Source organism: Denticeps clupeoides, chromosome 12, assembly GCF_900700375.1.
Source record: "Denticeps clupeoides chromosome 12, fDenClu1.1, whole genome shotgun sequence".
Lineage (NCBI taxonomy): Eukaryota > Metazoa > Chordata > Actinopteri > Clupeiformes > Denticipitidae > Denticeps > Denticeps clupeoides.
Genome location: NC_041718.1, coordinates 6,868,122 through 6,891,580, shown reverse-complemented (window position 1 = coordinate 6,891,580; position 23,459 = coordinate 6,868,122). Strand labels below are relative to the sequence as shown.

The window sequence follows — 23,459 nt, the reverse complement described above, 5'->3', positions numbered from 1 at the left end:
GCTATTTGGCACTGGAAATCAAAGAAACAGTGAGTCAGGCTAAATTCGTGATTCGGCATCACAGTAAGAGCTAAAGTGTCTCAGTTTCCTGTTCTTCATGGTACAGGCTGCAGCATGCTGTCCGAGCAGACAGGATGCAGCGAAGTCTAAGTAGAGTCGGGAGATTGGACCGCAAAATATCTTAATATATATAATTATTTTGTATATATAAAATTCTGCAACATTCTATTGCTATCACCATTATCATATTATGAAAAATTCACTTTATGGGAATATTTAACATTAATACGAGTTCCCCTGCCCAGTCTATGGTCCTGCAGTGGCTAGAAATGCCGATAGGTGTAAAGAGAGCTTTGGCCCAGAGAATTTCCCACCCCTCCCCTAAAAAAGTAACTCCTAACGTGCGAAGCATTCCAATTACATGGAATGCTTACAATTATAATGCAGCAAAAATTGTGGTTGGTGAACGGTGTTGATAACGTAGTTTCTGCAAATGGCCCCTCTTCTATAGGCCAAAACGGCGCGTCCTGGGGACTGGCTAAAAGTGGCTGTAATTCTGCACCAAGGCTGAATTTCGGAAAGAGACTTCAGATACAGTATCAGGTGGTCAGATACTGTATCAGCCTGATATAAAAGAAAATCATAATAGGGGACCTTTAGTGCTTGTGATTGATCTGGAAAAAAACTGTTTCGATTCACCTTGATTCTATAACAGACCAAACAATCCAACAGCAGCCAACTTCCCTACAGACCAGCTGCCAATACAAAATGTGCTTTGTCAGCCTTTAAAATACACCAAGAGATGGCTCCCCTGTATTTTCAATAAATAGCTAATAAAGGGTAAGAATACACGCTGAAGTTATTGTTCGAAATTATTAAATCTATTTGTCACACACAATAATGTCTCAAAACAAACCAATTCAATATTCTAAATTGCTATTTTTTTTTTTAAATATCGTTTTGAAGAGTTTTTCTGACTAGCAAATCATATGATGGCTAAACATAGGTGACAGTGTAACAATGCATTATTAATGTTAATTACAACAGTTTATCTCAACATACAATACTCAAACCGATGACAATCAGGATGTTCATAACCACAGTTCAATATTTAATGGCTATATGACCCCGGAGTCATACAAATCCCCACTGATGCTCCCTGACCTTCATTAAACTAAATCTAAAAGTGGTGAGAATGACATAAATTGCAAAGTACATTGTCTTGTAATTAGTTAAGTCATCTGGAAGAACGGCTGTGTTATTATAATTATTTATTTTTTTTTTTTCTAGTCTTGGATATATTTAGTAATAAGGTGGTGCGTTACTTCATCATGGCTCCAGTGAGTTCGCATAATTAGCCTTCTTTGCTTGACTATTCAAATTCTTGTTGACCAGTTTGTGTTTCCTACTGAAGCCTCACTACAGGCAGGGAAGGACTGAATTAGGAGATCGCTGCGACATAAAACAAACGAGCAGGAGATCGGCTTTCCGAAATACAACCACAGCCACCCGCAAAAAGCAAACTTTATTACAGCACCAAAGCCACTAGCTGAAGACACGGTGATCCAGCAGGAATATAAACCCTTAGCATTTATACCCTTTATACAGAACAAAAAAATGGAAAAACGTCCAACACTGCCGCCATGACACGGGACACCGCGTGGAGGGACGCATGAAGCTGGGCTGCTGACTCTTGTGCGTCGAACGGCCCCGAGTCGCTGTCGTGAGAGTTCTGACTTTCTGTGGTTGGAAGCTGGCCCCGGGCGTGCGAACAGACATGGCACAAGGAGGACAAGGAGCACGTCTAGAAGGTCCCAACAAGAAAAAAAAAAGGGACACCGTCTCTCTGCTGAGCTCAGCCATTAACCACCACCGCATGGGCCTTCTGGCTGCTGCTCGACCTTCCACGTCTAACGCGGGATCACCTTCACAGGTAATGCGCCGGGCCAAAGTGACTGCTGGAAGAAAGTATGTGCCTAGCATGGCAAAAACCCCCCGTGTCACTCTGAGCGGAGCGCGCCGGCACCGTTCCAATCATGAAATGCTTGTTGTTGGGCGTCCGTTCTGTAGAAACGTGGTGCAAAAAGTCTCAATAATCCATCCCATCTGGCCCTACTTGAGGTAACATCTGAGACATTTGCAGTTAATGCTGATTAGACAGCGGCCTGCAACTACTAATCGAACAAATTATTATTATTGATTATTAAAATAGTCAGCACGTCATAAAAAGTTGCAGCCCCGAACTGGATTATAACCTGGATGAAAGTGCCACCCAGCTGTCACACTAAACCCTTTATTGGGGAGCCATGTCATTGACTGACACAAGGGACGTGTGCTGGGTCTACTGCTGGACGGCTAGCAGCTTGATTAAATATGAAAACGGAGGCTTTTTGAATATTATGGCATGCTGGTGGCACGGCTGAGGCTTTGATCGTATTGCCCTCGCCGTCAGATCTTTGATCATTTGCCGAGGTCTCGCGCGTGATTTAATCCGAAACCCACTTTACAGGGACATAAAATAAAAATAAAAAAGGTGCGGGTTTAAAACCACAGATTTCAGGGACAAGAAGTGATCGCCTTGATTTCAGAACGGTCAACGCATGATCTGGGGCAACATATGGTTTAGACTGAGAGCTACGGTGTACTCTCTCTCTCTCTCTCTCTCTCTCACACACACACACACACACACACACACGTCCAAAGTGGCATCCTGAGCATAACAACAATGCTGTATTACTTCATTTGTTTCTTGGAATTGATGACACAGATGAACACAAATTTATTGCACATTTCTCGAATTCAGCTGACCGCCATCTCCAGGTCACGTGTGTGCCCGACTTTAATGAAACAAGACTGTAATTTTATTTTATTATTTACATTAGAACAGCACGCTGTATACGTTTTTATATACGCAGCCTCGATTTCCGTGGCTGACATCGCGCCGGTGAGACGTGGGACAAATGAATGTGCGTCGATATAAATATTAGGTGCGACGCTTTCAAGTAAATTTAAAATCCACCTCCCCCCCCTCGCAACACCTAAACCTCAAAATGGCAACCGGCCTCAAGTTGTTCTTATCTCATCGTGTCGTGGAGAGATTAAAATCTGGATTTGGTTTAACTCGACAGCACGAACGATGATAGTGCGATAAAAAATATATATATATAAAAAAAATTAAACCAGCCGTGTCACCTTGCGGGGACGACCAGTGTGAGATTATGTAAACTTGGGGCTCGCAGGCGACGCGTTTTCCTGACCGGAGGAATGAAAAGATCCGACGGGGGTACCGCTGCCGGTTCGCCTCGCCGCTGCTCGGACTAACTGTTGCCATTTATTTATTTTTTTATTTATTTATTTTAATTTTCACTCGATTTTCGGGGTGCGGTTTTTCTTTGCCGGGTTCACGTCGAGCCGACGTTACCGCGCCGTTCCGGAGCGGCCCGTTCCCCGCCGTTTACTCACCTTCATGTCGTTCATGATGGTCTGGAAGAGTCCCCCCAGGGCGCTGCACTCCTTCTCAATTCCCGCATCCATTTTCCCTGCACCCCCAAACGCGGAGCCTCAAAAAAGGCAGCAGTCCCTTTAAACCGGAGTTTAGTACCGGACTCGTTCGGCCGAGTGAAGACGTGCCGCTTCGGTCGGCCGCTAGGAACGCATCTGGCCGAAATCCACTTCAGAATTCAACAAGGCGGTGGGAAATAACGAAGGAGAGCGTCCCAGAAAACACAGAAGGGGGGAGACGGCTCACGGTCCCCCAGTTCGCGCCGCCGGCGCTGACTAGCTGGCTAGCTAGGCTAACTAGTCACAGCCAGACAACTTTGGTCGCGCTGCAGACGGCATCGTGTTACTTGGTGAAGTCCGTGTCCCGCCGGGGGGGAAATGTACATTTAAAAAGAAATGAACACGCACACACGGACAGTCGTCATCAGAAACGCGCCGCTGCTGCTGCTGCTGCTGCTGCTGCACACGGTGAAATGAGAGTTAAAAAGTAGAGATGCCGCGTTTGATCCGCGGTATCACTCTTCCCGTGATCCCTCCATTCCTGTCGGCGGTAGGCCGGTGTCCTCCTGTCGGCGTCCGGGAAAGAAAAGGAAAAAGCGCGCGTCGTCCAGTGAGGCGGGTGCAAAACGGCGTTGCTTGTTTTGCGGGTCCCTCGGTGCTTATGTCTGGTTATAAGAAGCGGCGGAGTTGCGCGGAGAACACAGTGCTCTCTCTCTCTCTCTCTCTCTCTCTCGCTGTTTCTCTCTCTCTCACTGCCTCTCTCTCTCCGTCTCTCCCCTGTCTCTCTCTCTTTCTCTCACTGCCTCTCTCTCTCCGTCTCTCCCCCTGTCTCTCTCTCTCTCTCTCTCTCACTGCCTCTCTCTCTCCGTCTCTCCCCCTGTCTCACTCTCTCTCTCTCTCTCTCTCTCTCTCTCTCTCTCACTGTCTCCCTCTCACCGTCTCTCTCTCTCACTGCCTCTCTCTTTCTTACCGTCTCTCCCCGTCTCACTCTGTCTATCTTTCTTACCGTCTCTCTCTCTCTCACTGTCTCCCTCTCACCGTCTCTCTCTCTCACTGTCTCACCGTCTCTCTCACTGTCTCACCGTCTCTCTCACTGTCTGTCCCTCTCTCTCAGTGTCTGTCCCTCTCTCTGTCTCTCCCTCGCTCACTGTCTCTCTCTCACTCTCTGTCCCTCTCTCTCACCGTCTCACGATCTCTGTCTCTCCCTCTCTTTCACCGTCTCACGATCTCTCTCTCCCTTGCTCACTGTCTCTCTCTCTCTCTCCCTTGCTCACTGCCTCTCTCTCTGTCTCTCCCTTGCTCACTGTCTCTCTCTCTCTCTCTCTCTCTGTCTCTCCCTTGCTCACTGTCTCTCTCTTGCTCACTGTCTCTCTCTCTCTCACTGTCTCTCCCTCTCTCTGTCTCTCCCTTGCTCACTGTCTCTCTCTCCCTCTCTCTCACACTCTCTGTCTCTCCCTTGCTCACTGTCTCTCTCTCTCTCTCCCTTGCTCACTGTCTCTCTCTCTCTCCCTTGCTCACTGCCTCTCTCTCTGTCTCTCCCTTGCTCACTGTCTCTCTCTCTCTCTGTCTCTCCCTCGCTCACTGTCTCTCTCTCTCGTCGCATCCCTGGGCGGAGCGCATTTCGGGTTACTTCGACCCCCCTCATGAAAATTCCATCGAATTCTTTTTTTTTTTTTTTTTTTAGTGCTTGATGCATTTTTTTCCCGTTCTCGCGACACCAGGTAAATATTACAAGACGTACTCAGCAAGTGTAAATTGTAATATCTTTTAATTTAGTCACGCTGATTTCTCTCGCCGACCGCTTCACGGTACACAGTAAACGGCGCGTTGGGATGACCGGGGTTTTTACGGGGGCGCAGTGCTGACCCCTAGTGGTGGCCGCGAGTCAGCGCTGGGTCATGGTGACCTTGCTGAAGTCTGTGCTGTGTACGGTGTGTATGGAGACGAGCATTTAAATGAACACTCACTGGCATGCCACAAAACGTGGGCTCCGGTCCATGTCTCTTAAGATGAAATAATCATGTCCTCAGTGCTGTTTCATGTAATTACACATTTATTGCACTGAAAGTAACAACACAGCGCTTTATTCCAGTAATGTGTGTAATATTCAGGCTGTAAAGCTACATTAATTCAGATCTTAGGGATTCACTGTTTACACGTGCAACATTTTGTTCTGTACATTCTTGGCTGTTATCAATAAGCCAGCACTTAGTATTTATTGGCCCAGTAAAATTTTATTTCTTACATAATTGACAGCTATTAGATATACATAGAGAGATTATTTACAACCATCTTTATGGATCATGTTCTAGTTCTACTCGTCAGAGTGAAAATGAATGTGGAAGCGGATGCTGCCACCTAGAGGCACGCTGGTGTACTCAATGATCAACGAACGCTGGCTTTGTAAAAGTTTGTATTTGTTAGAAATAAATCAAATAGAAAATAAATCTGTATACAGTGCATTGAAGGTCATGATTACAAAGCTGCCTAAACAGTAAATGCATACTCAATAACAACAGGGTCATGTAAATAGCATAATTCCAGAAATCAGACAATTTAGATGTGGTCACATTAAAAGCACTCCCCACCACACAGTAAGGAAGATGATTACAAGAGGCAACCTTGTGATTTAACTGATTTACAGTTAGATAATAAAAATAGGTGGTAAGCCACATTTTTTAATGATTATGACCTTCTCATGGTTATGCATAAGTAGATACATCACTGTTAGTATAACACTTGTGTATGTGTTTAACTATTTCCCAGAACATAGCTGTTAATGAACAGTAAATAAGGCGGGGGGGGGGGGGGGTGCTTAAAAATCATATATAGAAAACCAGATCTATGTAGACAAGGCCCATGAAAAATGGACAGCATCTGCAAACAAACATTCACACCTAACCTGAAAAGACCAGGAAACATATGACTTATGGATTTGCTTGGCAAATGTCTTGCTGGATGATTGCCCCTGCTTTTAGGGAAAGTCTGTAAAAACTACATCTATACACTTTCAACAAGAAAATGTAAAAGTTCTCATGAAAAATATAGTGAATAAAAAAAAATGGAGTCACACCTTTGTAAAGCATGCCATTTAGTGGTACTTTTACAGAAAGTAGGCCATTAGAAAACAGAGGGGAAAAGGCCCATGGGGAAATGCTGAGTCATTAACCTCGTAAATCTCTCTCACCTGAAGTCCTTACCTTAAAAAAAAAAAAAAAAAAAAGACATGAATGCATGAACTTCTTCCTTGTTCTTATCTGCCTCAGCATTTCATGAATGGAGTTCCAAAGAGGCTGTTATATGAGAGCCTTGCTACACAGCAGGTCCACTGTGCCAAGGAAGGCTCTGTTTGACCCGACCCAGCCGTCCCGCTCACAGTCTGGTCACACAGATCACATGACAAGCGGCCCCACACCAGATTTCCTAGGAATCCAGGGTGACGTTGTGCTTTGTCTGCGTCCCGATGTCCGCCACTCTCAGTTCTCGGTCTCTCTGCTTCCTCGACAGATCGCTGGCGATGGCCAGGGCACCCCCTTTGAGGAACCGCACAAAGTTCTCACCCACCAAAGGTCCCATGGCGTACAGGCCACTTTCCTGCGCAGACTCGTACGTGTAGGGGTCCACATCGATCGGGTTCCGTCTGCAGGTAACGGGCTCCTGCGCGTTCAAGGCCAGCTGTTGGCCGTGCTCAGGCAGGAAGGACAGGTTCGGGTGGGCGCCAATCAGCACCAGGACCATGGAGACCTGCAGCACGGTCTGCCGGCCCCCATCGTCCTCCAGAACACACTTCCTGTCTGGTTTGAAGGCCACCACACGATGCTTAGGGAAGCTGGTATAGCCTGGATAGGAGCAAGGGAACGAGGTACGACTGTTATTAGGCAGGGGAAGCGACGTCTCGCTCACCAGGCCTGGCAGGGCTTCCCCGGGACGGTGCTGCTGCTGCGTCATCATCTGATGGACCTTGTGGTACTCTGGGTAGAGCAACTTAGGCAGCTGGTTGAAGATGAGGTCTGGATCGGTGATGGAACGTCGGAAAGCATGGTACACCGGAGTGGTCAGGTGGTGCGTGGCCAGCACAGCGTCTGCGGCGGTAAGCCCGGCGCCCACCACCAAGACCGGGTCAGACGTCTGGTGGAGGCGGCCTGCTGATATGGCAGCTTCCAGCTCCCAGAAGGTGTGAAAGACGAAGGGAAGGTTCTCCCCTTCTACCCCCAGCCGAGCTGGGATGTCATGGGTGCCGGTGGCCAGCACCACATTCTCCGCACACACAGAGAACGGGACCTCCACAAACTCCCCACCCTCAACTTCCTTATCGTCTTCATCCAGGGCTCGCCGCTGCACCCCCTGCACCTCCCACACAGACCGGCCCTCTTCCTCCAGGCGAAGTCGCTGTACGGAGGTGACCGTGGTTCCACACGCAAAGCTCCTCTCAAGGCCCATCTGGGTGACGTAGTGCTGATAATAGGAGGCTATCTCTGCAGGCGTGGCACGGTCATTGCGGACATTCCTGCAGCGAGAGCAAGGGTGAGCATGTACGCCGCACACAGACTCAAATGCAAACGATCAGATTTGCATTTGCATATTTGCACAAATACAGAAACTCCAAAATTTTCTCCAAATGGAAAAAATTGTTAATGTACATATTTTGTTGACTATGGCTGCGGGGCTCTTTTAAATCAGAAAAGAACCAAGAGAATTCTAACCTACATCTGAACAAGGGGGAAAAAAAAAAAACTATTATATAAGCTAATGGCCAAAAGATTAAATGATTGGGTCATGATAGAAACATGATAGATTTAATAGCAGAGATCATTTACAAAAGAACATGATCTAGTCCTCAATATGGCCAGATCTGGATTTGCAAGGCTGCACTTTGACTGCATTTCACTTCAAGATAAATAGCTAGGGGTCTTACAAAAATATCGATGCAGCAATATATCACAATATTTTACTTGGTAATATTGTATTGATACAGTGACATCAAATATCGATTATATAAACAACAATACACAAATTAAGTCAAAAACTCAGTTCTACGTTGTTTTGGCTGAATTAATAATGTAATGTGATCCACCCAGATCGTACACAGCATCTTGTGCACTGTAGAATACCATGTATTACAAAATATTGTGATATAATTGTATCGTGACCCACGCATCATGAGATCCTTCCCTATACACACCCCTATAAATAGTAAAAGGAAGTCTAGTTACACTTCGCTTGCAAGTCTGCGGACCAGTTCCCATACCTGCGCTTCTCTCTGATCCACTCCTTTAGCTTTAGACCAGGAAGTTCCATCCAGTTTGCAAGACTCAGTGTCAACATGGATCCTTCCATGGCCTGAAGTCAAAACAAAAGCATAAATCAACCCAGTGTGATACCCAACATGCAAAGCACAACTTTATCAGGTGACCGTGCAGGCTCAGCAAGGAAAACAAAGGCCTCTCTGTTTGTGATTAGCTATTATATAAAAAGTAAGTCAAAAAAAAAAAAAAAAAAAAAATCTTCTTCTGTACCGTCTTTCACATCAATTCACATATACCAGTTTGCAGTTCTTCACTGCGGTGTGAGCTCGGGTGTAATTGCTGGTTACAGCCAGAAATGGGGCAGGACTGAACGGCCCCATTAAATCTCCATTGGGCGACCCCCCCCAACCCTGAAACTAGCTCAAGATGAGATTTAGTACCATCGAGTTATAATTATATAAAATATGCAGGCGGGGTACGGTGACCCATTTCATCCTGCAGACTCAGTCCTCTGCAAACGTCCAACTCGCGCACTCTCTCCCGGTGGAACCTGATCCATGAAGGGCCAGCATGGGTGCAGATTTCCAGTCAGCCAGTAATTCATGGCTCCTCCTCTCATGGCTCTTTATTCCAGACAAATCCAAAAACTCCTCTACGCACTCGTCACCTAAACTAATCCATACTTGCCTTCCTTTTCCGAGTTTGAGTGTGTACTTTATCTGTTCAATTCAGCGTGCTTTGCTACTCACATGCCAGGCTCCACCCGGTGGCCCTCTCCCAAGGACGAGGTGAGGCATGGCCCTCTCAGGCTCATAGTGCCACAACAGAGGCGAGGCGCAGTCCAGTCCAAAATCACTGTCTGGTAGCAACAGGGAGTCAAACAGCACTGCCACTGGGTTCGAGGACCGGCCTTCTAGACCCTCGCACAGGTACTCCAGGTCCTGCAGAGGGTTTAAACATATGCAAATATTTAAACAATGAAAAGCATACGTACAGACCAAAAAAAAAAAAAAAAAAAGCTTTCTGGAAAATGACCTGCTCCAGAAGAGAAAGATGAGCATTCTCGTCCAGTTTGGCCTGAAGGAGGGGGTTAGGGTGGTTGCCCTCAGGTGACCGGTAAGGCGTGTAGCCTGACAGCAAGTAGGACAGGCAGATTCCAGAGGGCCCATTACCTACACAATTAAAAATAATCATCATCAACAACAAAGATTGGCTAATTCGGTTTGAAAGCAATTACAAGATGGACCTTCATGTTACAGGTTAAGCAAATCTCACCGATGACAACAACAGGGAGAACGTCCCCAGACACCGCATCCATGTCGCACAGATACATGGCTATACCTGCAGGGAGGAAGAAGAGAATCAGCTGCACTGTTACAAAGTTACACTCCCAACAGTCTCGAAGTGAGTCAGTCCCAGGACTGCAGCGGCCGCCCGCCCCTCCTGTCCCACGGCGGCGTTGCGTAAGGGGCTGGAGAGTAACCGTGACTCTGCAGAAAAGGCGTTTAAAGCGGCCGCGCCGGACCCGGGCGGCGGGCGGCGAGGGGTTGCCAGGTCCGCTTCTTCGACGCCACTTTTTCGACCTCGTTTTGCGGTCAGAGTTGCGGAAAACATTGAAACGTGGCGGGAAACAGAATAACAAACAATAATACAAATAAATAAATACATAAATAAAAACACAAAGAAGTCAGCGAATTATTTTCATCGGCCAGACTTCCACGGCTGCCAACCCCTGCAAAACTGTGAATGCATACAATTACTAAAACCCCCGTGCAACTAACTAACAAATAATCCCAACGACCTCACGAACACTATTCCCTCCAAAAAGTTGCAAATGTGCATGGACACACGACTTATTAAAAACAAGGGCGCCAAAGGTGGCAGCACAGTGTTCACGGTTGGCACTTTTATCATCTTTTGCCCCGCGGCACATGACACCTTTATCGGCGACGTGAAGAGGTGTGTCGCGGCCGCCCAGGACTGAGATCCAGTCCTTCGGGGCTCCAGCCCTTGCAGACGAAACACCCCTGTACGTATTCGACTGATCATTCCGCCTGACGTATTACGTAAACGTATCGATCAATTCGCCACTCGTGTTCATTTGATATGACGACGCCGCTCCTGGAAGTAAGATCAACGCGCGACTTCCTTTCTCGTCCCTCCTCTTGCACCACCGAGTCAATGTGCTGCAGATTAGAAGCCGATTACAATTTAAGTGGATCACGTTTGAAGACGCGGGCATTTTACACCGCGCACGTCCGGCGCGTGGACCGACCCGGTTTCCCCCGCCCACGGGCCAGCGGGTTCGAGATTAAATCGGAACAGCACATGGCGTGGGGCGCACGAAAACGCGGCTACGGGCGACCCCGACTCACCGCCGGTCGCCGTGTGAACGCCCGCGTCCTTCTGTCGCCGTCAGCTGTCCGCGAGAGTGAAACAATGGTCCGGCGGATGAGGCTGCGCCGACGTCCAGCTGGCGACCTCCCCGCGCTTACGCTAGACGATTACGCACGGCCGGCGCGACGCAACCATGAATGGCTTTTATAATCCTACGATGACCAATCGCTGGCCGCCGGCAGCCCTGACGACGCGCCCAGGGATTGGCCTCTGCAGCGAAGGGCGCGGAGATCTGCGTTGCTTTATTCATCGCACTAAAAGCGTAGGCTGGTTTTATTGGTTGAGACGTGACGTCACGTATCAGGCCCCAATAGCGTTGGACCTCGCACTAGAAAACAACGTTCTTCATGCTTTGGCACATAATGCCCTTTAGTCTATTTAACTGCGTAGCGTTTGCTTCGGGCGCATTCGTTTAATGTTCGTCTTTACATGAACATGCGAATTTGCAAAATGTACAAATATTTATATTTATGCAATGTCCCAATTTTCATTTCCTTATAAAATAATTTTAGCCACATCCAGAAGTATCCTCACCCTCATATTTGTTTTCAAATATTTTTTTTTTTTTACAACTTTCATGTCCAATGCATTAACATATAATGATATAATTAACTGCACATAATCCATGTATAATATACTAAGTCATAGTTAATAACAGTTACGAAGTTTAAACTGAAAGCCAACTGTTGCCTATCCCATAGACCTGCCATGTGGAAAAAAAAAAACCATGGGAGAGAGCAATTGCAGGAAATTCTTTTCATTGGCAGTAGACAGGTGCTAGTGTGATGGAATGACTTTGATCCAGTCGCTTACTCAGACAGGCAAAACAATGGTCAGATAGCTGTGCCATCCAACAAAAGACAAACACAGACACTGGTGTTCCCAAATGTCCCGTGATGACCCCAGTGAACCCACTGTGATCCTCTTTCCAAGAATTTAACCCCTTCCGTTCTGCCTTTAATCTCTAAGGCCCACTTTGTAACATCTAGTCTGAAACTGACTCAAGTACCTGTGTGAAACAGGCTGTTGCATACTCGGTGCATTATTACCACTGGTAATTAGCATTCGCTGAAGTTTTACGTGCTTATAACAGGGTTTCTAATATTGCAAACTAACCGGGGGCCATACCTTGTACCTTGCATACCTTGCATTTTCTGCCCTAATGTCTAATTGGTTCGTTGAGCAACATGTTTGTTGTAGGTCAAACATTTAACTTATTTAAAAAAAAATTCTTATGATTTCCCTCACAACCTACATGTCTTTTTTAAATTAAAGGTTAGTAATTAGTATTTAATAGTAAGGGGATGGGGAGCAGTGAGCAGCTATTGTACTTGAACTGTGTTCTCTAAAGTCCGTAATTAGTCACGGGCCCTTTAATAGAAACAAAAGTCAATCCAAATATTAGCTCATACCTCTTGATGGGTATTTAACCAGGTCAGAATGTGGTCAAGCTGTTTTAACCAACAAAATCTCTTTCCCATTTATCTTGAACAAACAATAAAACAAAGAAAATCACTGTTGTGGTGCCACTGTCTTCTTGGTAAGGATTTTTGTTTTGTCCATGAATTGCTGAAATTGATAATTACAGTTTTTTTGTTTTACATATGAATGTGTAATCTGACATGGGAACACAGTGAGCTCCATTGTCTAAAAAGTGCTCAGCAGTATCAGCGTCTCTTTTCACTCTTTTCTCTTTTCACAGGAGCTGGGGTACTTACGGGAAAGAGAGGAGTCAAGCATCGCTGAAACTGAATGTATGTCTCTTTCGTTAGAGTCGAACCTGTTTGGTTGCCATGGGAGCAAAGTAGGTGGGTAAATAATCTTACATAATGTCCCCCCCGAGTGACTGCGCTTAAGTTTTCAACGTTTCCACGCAGCTGCTTAAGGTCTCACTCCACCCTAACGTCAAAATGAAATATTGGTTTTCTAGTCTGAACCCAGCCAGTTGATTGTGTAAAAAAAAAGACTACGTATGCTTTTATGTAAGTATAAATATGTTTACGGACGCCCTTGGCAGCAACTACCGCTGTGCTGTGAGGGTCTTTGTATGCATCCAGCTCCAATATAATTGTGCCATCCAGATACCTTGATGACAAGAAAAACGTCATCCTGGGAGTGCAACTTTCCAAGAGAGTAGGGGAGGAACACTGAACCGTCTACCTCCATTGGGGACATTTGAGAACCCGATTCCATGTGATCGACATTCCTACCGATTTAGGCACAGCCGTAAATAACATGTTGTCACGGACACCTGAACTTTGTTTAACTTCAGCGACAGCGGCTTTCTAGGGCTGCGTTTCATGACAGAAGGCATCACATAGACGCAACAGGGTCTGTCATAATCTCAGCCATTCTTCAATCGTGGCCAAGAAATGCATACATTTTCTCCAAAACCTAAAAAGTCAATGCATGCCACTAGACTAAACCCCCTCACTGAATGATGCTTGAGGTCTGCAGGCCCAAAGAATGCCACTGAAGGCCATGGTTTACTCACAGAGTACAGAAGTGTCAATGTGATTTGGGTTTGACCTGAAACCTGCAGTACGGTAGAACATGAGGAACAGGGTTGGGCATCTGTTCTAGAATGACCTACTACATGCACGCATGGCGTATGTCACGTCTTCGTGCTGACAGATGGGTTCTTCCGAGTCTCCGTCCTCGTGGAACCTGCAGCAGGTTTACCTGCAGGGCTGCTCTGTAAGGGCCGCTCAAATACTTGCCACGGAAAAATTCGCTCTCGGGCAAAGGTGAAATATTCTCTTCGGGGCAGTGTTTAATTCCGCACCCATGTGTCTAGAAATATAAGTGGCAAAATGAAGAACGAAAAAAAATGTCTTATGTTCTGAATTCATTTTAGAATATAGTGAGAATCGGCTTCATCTGAGAATTAGCTTTATACTTGCCTCAGACAGTTGTGATTGTAAAAGTGTTTATATGCTGCAATTTAGATTTATAGTAGCCCATAATTCACAGCATGATTGGGCATTCTAGTTGTAATGAACTCTGCACATACCAGAAGAATCATTGGGGGGGAAATCATTACATGAATTGACCAGTCACAGACTTACGTATGCACGCACGACTGCGCTGCTGAGTCACTGTGAGCCTGTTTACATTCACATTTATGTAATCTGGCAGACGCGCCTTGTCCGGAGCGACTTACAGCGTGGTTACCAACAGTGAAGTAATCAGTTCTGGTTCACTAGTACCCCAAATATCAATAAAATCATTCCATGCTCTCCGCTGTAGTTCTTCTTACATAAGTCAGACAATTAAAAAAAAAAAAGAGTTTTGTCTAAAGAGGAAGGTCTGTTCTGACCTTGAGGGGAAGTTCATTCCACCACCGAGGGGCCAAGACGGAGAAGAGTCTAGATGAATTTCTTCCTTTTACCTTCAGAGATGGGGGGACCAGGCGAGCAGTACTGGAGGCTCGGAGTATACGAGGTGCAGTGCGAGGTGTAATAAGGGCTGTGAGGTAGGATGGTGCTACTCCATGTTTGGCTTTTGTGGGCCAGCATCACTATTTTAAATCTCATGCGGGCAGCTACTGGGAGCCAGTGGAGGGAATGTAGCAGAGGGAATTTAGGAAGGTTGAAAACCAGTCGTGCTGCTGCATTCTGGATTAGATGTACAGGCCAGATGGCACTGGGAATTAGACCATGTAGGTCAGTGTTTTTTTGTATATAACTTGAGAGAACATTGGTGCCTGAACTTACCAGGCCCCTCCTCATGTATTTGAGAAGTGGCAGCAAAGACGCTGGGTGTATTACTTGGAATGATTATGCTGAAATGTATTCTTTGACCAGGAAATCAACTGTGCACACAAAAGGAAAAGCCAGAATACAGTTGAGACCAACATTGTTAGTTTCCCTTATGAAACTAGACAATACTTTCATAAAAATGGTTTCTGAGCACATTTCGTTGTGCACCGTGTGCTGTGCTGCAGTGTTTCACAATGACAATCACTTCACTTATCTACTTTCTGAGCTCCAGACTGATTTCCTTTGTCTTTGGCATGGTGAGTAACAGTGGTCTTTCTCATTGAAAGTGAAGTAACTGTGACGTAACATTGTGAAACACTGCAGCACAGCACATGGTGACCCACGAAATGTGTCCTCTGCTTTTAACCATCACCCTTAGTGAGCAGTGGGCAGCCATGACAGGCGCTCAGGAAGCTTTGTTCAGTGGCACCTTGGCGGATCAGGATTCGAACCGGCAACCTTCTGAGTACGGGGCCGCCACTGCCCCAGCATATATATGGAATAAATATATATATATTTGGAATGTGGATAGATTGATTGCTTCTATGGACAGGTGTCTTTAATACATGTAAGAAGCTCCCAATTTCAGCTCCTTACCTGTATAAAATACAACTGGATTTTTTAATTTTTTTTTTTATCTATCCCACTGTTTAAATAAACCTACAATTGAAGTAAGAGACTGATCATTTGTTTCAAACTTTCAAAATCAGCAGGGGATAGTGAGATAGGGTTTTCACACCAACTGCCAGCATGCAAGATTGAACAATTCAGACACACAAAACCACATCATAAATATCTTGTTTTATTCTTAATAACATATAAATTATTCAAAGAGAAGTGATGTAAAATACGTCCTCCAACCAACTGAAAAATTAATGAGATCAGGAATAACTAAAGAGAAGTTCTGAGAAGAGTTTCTATGTGTGAAATAAAGGATGTAATTCTATCAAATGCAATGCACTGTAGCCTTTAAAGAGGCAGCCCTTAATACTGATTTTGCACTTTGGAGCACCAACCACACATTTATCTAAATTTCCTACCATAACACAGAGAAACTGAACCAGATGTTTCATGTGGTACCATAAAGTCAGGACTAATCTGAACTTCAAAAGACAAAAAACTGGGCAAATTCCATCCAGTGTTTGATTACCATTGCAGTAGGTCACAAACAAGAAGTTAAAAAAAACCAATGTAATGTGTGAAGGAAAAATATATTTTTAACAGGGTTAGGCTCCATTCAATAAAAATGTTAGCAAACTGGTATACACTACTTATCAGTATGCAATTACATGGAGTACCATTTAGCACTTCTCAAACCCAAATCAACATTGATCCATGTACTTATTCAACCAGCAACACTGCAAAGCTGTAAGTCTAATAACAAATATGAAATATGATTGTGTAATGAATGGCTTTCCTATGAGGCCCAATTCTTATCGCACGTAAATTTTCCATCTGTTTATCACAAGCTTCTGAAAAAGTGCTTTTTTATGAGCATTGTGGATTGCACTTTGGAAGAAAGGACGACCTTCTGCAACATAATCAGAGCTGTGTGATTTGTGTATCTGGAAAGAGGGCTGGTGGAGACGAGAGAAGGGGAAAATGGAAATTTCCAGTGTAAAGCCCAGACGCATCTAGAACATTGCTGGCAGATGTACAAAGTGAGCTGATAAAGTCACAGGACATACACACATCCACAATCCGTGATGCCTGCTGCTGCTGCAGCATCTGTGGAGCTGAATAAAACTATTCTTACACACGCTCAGTCAGTCACACAACATAAATGTGAAAGAAAAATCCCTCAATAAAAAAATAATAAATACATACATACATAGATTTCCTTTGTATGTGCCCAAGAAAATGGCAAAAATTAACAACATTCACCTTCCTGAATTCATATGGTAAATCAGTTCAAATGAGCAACACATATCTACAGAACATTCCCTTCCCAGTGATAACTAATCATAGCGGATAACAACTCTTCAAAGCATGCAGAAATCTCATGGTCCAGTAGCAATTGTGTAGGACCACTCCTTATTCTGAGGTACCCTCATTTCTTGCCCCTGGGTGTTTCTCGCAATGAGAAATCCAGCCCAGAGCGGGACAAGGCACAGACCAAGATCCCAGAAGAAGCGGGTGTGGCATGTCAAAACAATGAAAAAGTGTGAGACCAAAAAAAAACTTTCAACTATTTTATGCAATGTCTGACAGTTCCCAGCACAGAGAGCACGCACCGGCACATTTGTAATGGCATCCAATTCTTGTGCCAAAACAATCTGGCATTGGTCCAGTGGGTCCATGTGGTAATATCTCCCAAAAAAATTCAGATAAACACAATTACAAAAAACAACCAGGTTATGTCCTGTGGCAGTCTGGACAGTCTAGTAGGGGATGCACTATTTTAGTACCAGAGTGGCTTCACTGCCATCCTTCTTCTTTAGGTACAAACCATGGCTTAGGTGATGCTCCCGGCGTAGGTAAGCATAGAAGTAATCAGACACCAACAGGACCTGAGACAGAAAAACACAAAATACATTTCAATGCAACTAACTTCTTAAATGGAATTACCCACGCCTACATGTCTCCACCTGTACACCAACTTTCTGTTACTATAGTTTTGATTTTCAATGGATTGAAATAAAGACATAAATAAATAAATAAATAAATAAATAAATAAATACTTTCAAATGGCCATTTTTTTTATTTGTTCTGTGAGATGTGCAAGAAATGTGCAAGCCACCCCACCATGGACAACAAACAACACCTGACTCTGCTGGACGTCATTAAACTCAGCAGGGAAATTCATGTGACAGAGTGAATGGGGAACTAAAACACACAGCATAAGGGGGAAAATGCAGCGAAAGTGCAAGGACCCCAAATTCTGTAGACTTCCAAGGACGTGTGAGAAGAGACAAAGCTCAGCTGTTTCTCTACACAGTTTTTGACGTGTGTTGACCCAATCTGGCAACACAACACCTTTTCCTCTGTGTAATATTATCCAACATGAATAAATGAGGAGCTTGCGCCCCGCTACAGAGACGGAGGTCAAATATGTGACACTCAGCATTGCTCTCACCTGGCCCACGTTGAAGAGAAGAGTAATGGCGTAGTAGAAGTTGGAGTTGGCACTGCCGGCATAGATCCACAGGTGCCACAGGACGGGGAAGAGCGCAGAGCAAGCGAGCAAAACACAGGAGACCATGAAGATGTTCCTCAGGACTGAGAGGCAGAAACATTGAAAAAGTTAACTCCAAACCTGGCTTTTTGAAACATAAATAAGTATGATGGTACCAAGAGACAACATTACAGGAGGATTAAAACGCAAATAAAGTTTATCAAATGAATTTTATTATTGTCCTCTAACAAAATTTTGTAATATCGATTATGAATTTAATGCTGTGTCCTCAATACAGTAGACTGGTTCTAGTTGCATTACAACTAGTGGGATGACTACAAAATGAAATGATTACAAGTGTCTTGGCAGATTACATCCACTAGTTGTAATTACATCCACTAGTTGTTATTCAGATGCAAATAAACTAGAGACACGGCTCAACAAGGATGCTGGGTATATTCCAGCTTGACTTACATCTGTACAAGTGGCTCCAAACAGGCAGGAAGGCCATGTAAAGAGCGATGTCCCCAACTGTGGGGTAAGATTTAAAAATGGAGATGATGGCAATCTGCATGAACATGAGAAACACTGGATGGTCTCTGAGGGCATAGAGGAAACAGACAAAATGAATAAAACCATGCAACAGCCTAGGTTATACAATAATGCGGAGATATTCTGAAATGATCTAACATTGAAACGAGTCCTGCTCACTTCAGTTTGATGGAGAGGGGAATAGTGTAGAAAAAGACGTTGATCTGGAACACGCAAATGAAGAACAGACGGAAGTGCTCAAACATCTCAGCAAAGAAGTACCAGAACAGCCCAATATTAGGGGTGAGGTCTGGCACAGAAAGTCTGTGGAGGAACGCACACAGAAAACGTTGCATTACCCAAACATCAAGAAACAGACCAAGGCATGCAAACAGTTCTCACTCACATGAAGCCATATACAGAGGGAATGTAGTCCCAGGATCCAAGAAGGAAGAAGGACAACCCAACTATCACCACCAGGCTGCCCACAAACATAAAAGCGTACTGGAGTGTAAAGAGCCAAAAACTCTGTCTACGCAGGTTGACGGGGATATAAAGCCTCTGAAAAGGAGACAGAGAAAGAGAGAGAGACAGTGAAAAATCTCAGTAATAAGAGATCCACTGTCCATCAAAAATATTCATCATGAAAAATGTCAAAAACAATGTTAAACTAACAAACATGCCTGCCAGAGTAATGAGAAAGCAACCGTACCTGTAACAGGTAAATAAGCGCAGGGGCGAACAGCGTGATGGGGTAGATGGACTGGTATGTGGCCAAGGCCAGGAATATTGCACTCAACAAGGCACTTCCTGTTGGCAGCAACATTGGACATTAAACTAGGGCTGCACGATTTGGGGAAAAATCGAAATTATTATTGAAATCAATATTGCGATATGCAATTAATATAAATGAAAAGTCGCATACAAATTACTAATAGTGAAATGTTTAATTTCAAAGTGAAACATACAAACTACTTATAACAACTTGAAATGCCCAGTGCTTTCATATAATATTCTACAAAATTAAATAATCACAAAAAACTTTACATTACTGTCGAACGACAAACCCTGGTAAGGCCAAACAACTGTTTTGATTATATTTGGCCATTATAAAATCCCGTATTATAGTTCTTACGTTGAACCAATACATGTTTGGAGGCTGACTTGAACACAGGGATGCATAGCTTTGTTATCTTAGCTAAGGTTAAGATTTGTAAAGTGAGGTGAATTTCTTTAGGAAACCTTCAAAGTTTGAGAAAAGTTAACTAAACAGCTAAGAACAGTCTAAATAGTTAATGCCTACGTTTAGCTAAAACGTAGTTTGGAGGCTGACTTGAACACAGGAATGCATAGCTTCGATAGCTTAGCCTAGTTTAGCTAAGGTTAAGACTAGTGCTGCACGATTAATCTAATCGCAATCGCGATGTCAGTCTGTGCGATTACATGAACGCAAAAAGATGCGATTTAAATGATTAGTACATGGATTGGATCGGCGACATATCCGATCCATTCTCTCAAAGTTTGCGAGCTGACTGAAGTTTCACTTCAGGCGGATGTGACGTATTTGGTCACATGACTTTCAATTCGGAGACATATGGGTAGACGCGGCATGACGCGCTGCATCGTACGTCAACGTCGCCGCCATATTGCGATAGGCTCTGCTGTGGCGTGAAGCATTTACATGTCTATGGAGAGAAGTGCATAAAAATGCATCACTCTTGAGCTGCTTGGGGCTGTAGAAACGCTGTACGCTCCAAACCAGATCCAGGGGGATTACATTTCATAGGTAAGGCTGGACAATTGTTTTGAATATATTTTGCCATTATAAAATCACGTTTTAATTTATAAGTCTTGACCTTAGCTAAGCTAGGCTAAGCTAGCAAAGCTATGTGTTCAATTCAGCCTCCAAACAACGTTTTGGCTAAACGTAGGCATTAACTATTTAGACTGTTCTTAGCTGTTTAGTTAACTTTTCTCAAACTTTGAAGGTTTCCTAAAGAAATTCACATCAGTTTACAAATCTTAACCTTAGCTAAGCTAGCAAAGCTATGCATCCCTGTGTTCAAAACAGCCTCCAAACAACGTTTTGGTTAAACGTAAGAACTATAATACAGGATTTTATAATGGCCAAATATAATCAAAACAAGTGTTTAGCCTTACCAGGGTTTGTCATTCGAAAGTAATGTAAATAATTTTTTGTGATTTATTTAATTTTGTAGAATATTGTATTTTGAAAGCACTGGGCATTTCAGGTTGTTATAAGTAGTTTGTATGTTTCACTTTGAAATTAAACATTTCAGTATTAGTATGCGACTTTTCATTGATATACAAGCAAGTGTCCTTTATCATATCGCAATCGCATATCGCAATATTGATCTCAATAATCGCAATATGTCTTTTTCCCCAAATCGTGCAGCCCTAGTTAAGACTTATAAAACGGGATTTTATAATGGCCAAATATATTCAAAACAATTGTCCAGCCTTAGCTATGAAATGTAATCCCCCGGGATCTGGTTTGGAGCGTACAGCGGTTTGTACAGCCCCAAGCAGCACAAGAGTGAGGCATTTTTATGCACTTCTCTCCATAGCAGAGCCTATCGCAATATGCCGGCGGCGTTGGCGTATGATGCAGCTCGTCATGAGGCGTCTACCCATATGTCTTTGCGAGTCACGAATCTGAGGTCTCCATTGAACCAAATCAAAAGTCATGTGGCCAAACACGTCACATCCGACTGACTTGCAAACTTTGAGAGAATGGATCGGATATGTTGCCGATTCAATCCATGTACTAATCATTTAAATCGCAGCTTTTTGCGTTCATGTAATCGCAGACTGACATTACGATTGCGATTAGGTTAATTGTGCAGCACTAAATTAAACTAATGCCAAATTTCCACCAAAGGTTAAATGTCCTTTTACCTTTTATAGTACAGAGGACAAAGAGTGCAACGATGGCGTTGTTGATCCCACACGTTGACTTGGCCACACAGGACAGAATTGTGAAGGGACTTAACAGGTAACTAAAAAGGAAGAAAAGCATAGTAATGGCCCAGTGTTTTTCCTGTGTTCATTTTGCACTACAGTGAGTTGACCAGCACTTTCAAAGACATCGTACTTACAACATAGCCACTTTCAGAGGTACATAGAACAACTCTTTGGGTGTTTGCATAAGTTCAAGACAGTCATGGGGGTACCGGTCTGCTTCCAATGCATATTTCTGCTTTCTGAACTGGGGTACAGCAAATTAAGAAAAAAAAAAAAAAATTGTAATCACTCAATAGCGCAACGCACTTGAAAAAATAAAAAGCAAATTTTTCAGGGGTTTGCCACGTACCACATTTTTGTTGTAGACCTGCACTGCCAGGTAGAGCGCCACTGCTGTAATTCCATCTGCTATCTGGTTTAAGCAGTTGAAACAAAGGGTCTTAGAGTGGGAATATAACTCACTAGCCATCTACTCAAACCACTCCCATCGTCTGACAAACAACAAACGTGTACCAGAAACTGATACATCAGACTTGCTGCGTGACTAGTTTTACATTCTTCCCCTCCAAACTACAGCTTAGAGCCTGGAAACGATAAGATAAGGCCCTATGCGCCACCAAAATACTGCCTTCTTTGAGCTTTACATGTAATTTCAGAATGAAGTGCATGCATTATAAAATACGGCCAGATCACGGGGTACTCACCATACATACAATTTCTGCATAGTCAATTACAAAATGATAGAGGTATATTGTGAGGGGTGTCTGAAAGACAAAAACACAGTTGATGAATTAAGTCATTTCTCTCAGTTGTATTTCAATTTGCGAAAATACAGAATTTCATTTTGTGATGTTTAACTCACCTCATGAAACACATCTCCTGAATATGGTGACACACCCAGGTCCAGAAGAGCAAGACCTTCCACAACTAAAAGAGAAAAAATATCTTATCATGCATTTCGCTCGTTTTTGAGATAATAATTGATCAAACTGAATTTTTAATAACCTGGAATCTGAGAACCATATTAGTAACGTAACAATGCCACGTTGTTCAGATAAAATGTACCAAGTACAGCAGCTGCGAGATACAGATATAAAGATGTATTTTATAAAAAGACTGGACCATGAGGCTCATGGGAATGACTTGAAGAGTACATCAAAACTCAGTTCAACAAAACACAGAGCTTCATTAAGTGTTCCAGCCTTTCGTCTTATTCGATCACAGTAGCTGAAGGTTACATTTGGAGTTGAGAAAGGAAGAAATTGATCTAAATATTCTTTTGCAGCCCTGCTTGTAACAAAAAGACTGATGCTGTGAGCTGTCAGGCAAGCGAAGCATGCCGCTTCCGGTTAAAAGACTTCCGATGCAAGAACAAAGCACTGACCTCTCTTCCACGAATTTAACGGCGACACCACCTCGACTCTCTCAGAAATAAGCTCAGCCAAACTCGACCTGAAGAGAACCGCGCGAATTGTTACAGCTACAATCACTAGTAAGGTTAAGGGAGCCGCCATTTTCGTCTGGAGGAAGAGACCCCCACTCCGCCCTTAGTGCGGGTGCATCATGGGAACTGTAGTCCTTCTGGGCGTTTTCTTAGTCGGGTCTTCTTTCTCTTCAGTCTCTGGCGTTTTGGAGTTCATATACACTTTTGTTGAAAAAGACCATTAGGGATATTCAGAACACAGGATATTCAGCCATGCAGCCATGTTAAGTGAGATTCCAAAACGTGGGGAGTAAAAGCACTTAGATCAAAAGGGCCCAACAAATTATTCAGGAAATCTCTCATATTAAATATTTGATTCATTTGAACGTCTTTAAACACATGCAAAATAAAAATGTTGGTTTGAGAGTGCTCAAAGATTCCCTATCACAATAAAAGAGTGAAGCTGATGCTGGCCGACAGGCAGAACCGGCTTCTTATGT

The 23,459-nt window shown here is 43.9% G+C and overlaps 3 protein-coding genes across 5 annotated transcripts in view; all 3 read right to left on the bottom strand.

Moving 5' to 3' along the window:
- mtss1 (MTSS I-BAR domain containing 1) overlaps window positions 1-4,298 on the bottom strand; it is a 52,894-nt gene extending 48,596 nt beyond the window's left edge. For all 3 annotated transcript variants that reach the window (XM_028998370.1, XM_028998371.1, XM_028998372.1), the window contains exon 1: window positions 3,463-4,298. In XM_028998370.1, the coding sequence (XP_028854203.1) occupies window positions 3,463-3,534 (72 nt within the window). In that variant the 5' untranslated portion in view covers window positions 3,535-4,298. The remainder of the gene's footprint in view (window positions 1-3,462) is intronic.
- Window positions 4,299-5,897: 1,599 nt separating this feature from the next.
- Window positions 5,898-11,308, bottom strand: osgn1 (oxidative stress induced growth inhibitor 1). The gene is made up of 6 exons (XM_028998304.1): window positions 11,123-11,308; window positions 10,023-10,088; window positions 9,783-9,919; window positions 9,497-9,688; window positions 8,750-8,841; window positions 5,898-8,008 (listed from the first exon to the last, which is right to left on the bottom strand). The coding sequence occupies exons 2-6, from the start codon at window positions 10,078-10,080 to the stop codon at window positions 6,925-6,927; spliced, it is 1,563 nt and encodes a 520-aa protein (XP_028854137.1). The 5' UTR covers window positions 10,081-10,088; window positions 11,123-11,308; the 3' UTR covers window positions 5,898-6,924.
- A 4,383-nt stretch (window positions 11,309-15,691) lies between these two features.
- Window positions 15,692-23,071, bottom strand: pigu (phosphatidylinositol glycan anchor biosynthesis, class U). Its single transcript, XM_028998722.1, has 12 exons — window positions 22,921-23,071; window positions 22,399-22,463; window positions 22,241-22,300; window positions 21,886-21,948; window positions 21,671-21,780; window positions 21,471-21,571; window positions 19,264-19,361; window positions 18,958-19,112; window positions 18,732-18,875; window positions 18,495-18,619; window positions 17,982-18,124; window positions 15,692-17,415 (listed from the first exon to the last, which is right to left on the bottom strand). The coding sequence occupies exons 1-12, from the start codon at window positions 23,048-23,050 to the stop codon at window positions 17,302-17,304; spliced, it is 1,308 nt and encodes a 435-aa protein (XP_028854555.1). The 5' UTR covers window positions 23,051-23,071; the 3' UTR covers window positions 15,692-17,301.
- Window positions 23,072-23,459: the final 388 nt, after the last annotated feature.

Excerpts from the sequence above, each read along its gene's own strand:
- osgn1 (XM_028998304.1), bottom strand. The coding sequence starts at position 10,080 with ATGTATCTGTGCGACATGGATGCGGTGTCTGGGGACGTTCTCCCTGTT. Across the intron at positions 9,689-9,782 it reads ATCTTTCTCTTCTGGAGCAG|GACCTGGAGTACCTGTGCGA; the intron begins GTCATTTTCCAG and ends AACCCTCTGCAG. Across the intron at positions 8,009-8,749 it reads TGGATCAGAGAGAAGCGCAG|GAATGTCCGCAATGACCGTG; the intron begins GTATGGGAACTG and ends CTCTCGCTGCAG.
- pigu (XM_028998722.1), bottom strand. The coding sequence starts at position 23,050 with ATGGCGGCTCCCTTAACCTTACTAGTGATTGTAGCTGTAACAATTCGC. Across the intron at positions 22,464-22,920 it reads GTTAAATTCGTGGAAGAGAG|TTGTGGAAGGTCTTGCTCTT; the intron begins GTCAGTGCTTTG and ends TTTCTCTTTTAG. Across the intron at positions 21,572-21,670 it reads CCTCTGAAAGTGGCTATGTT|TTACCTGTTAAGTCCCTTCA; the intron begins GTAAGTACGATG and ends CTTCCTTTTTAG.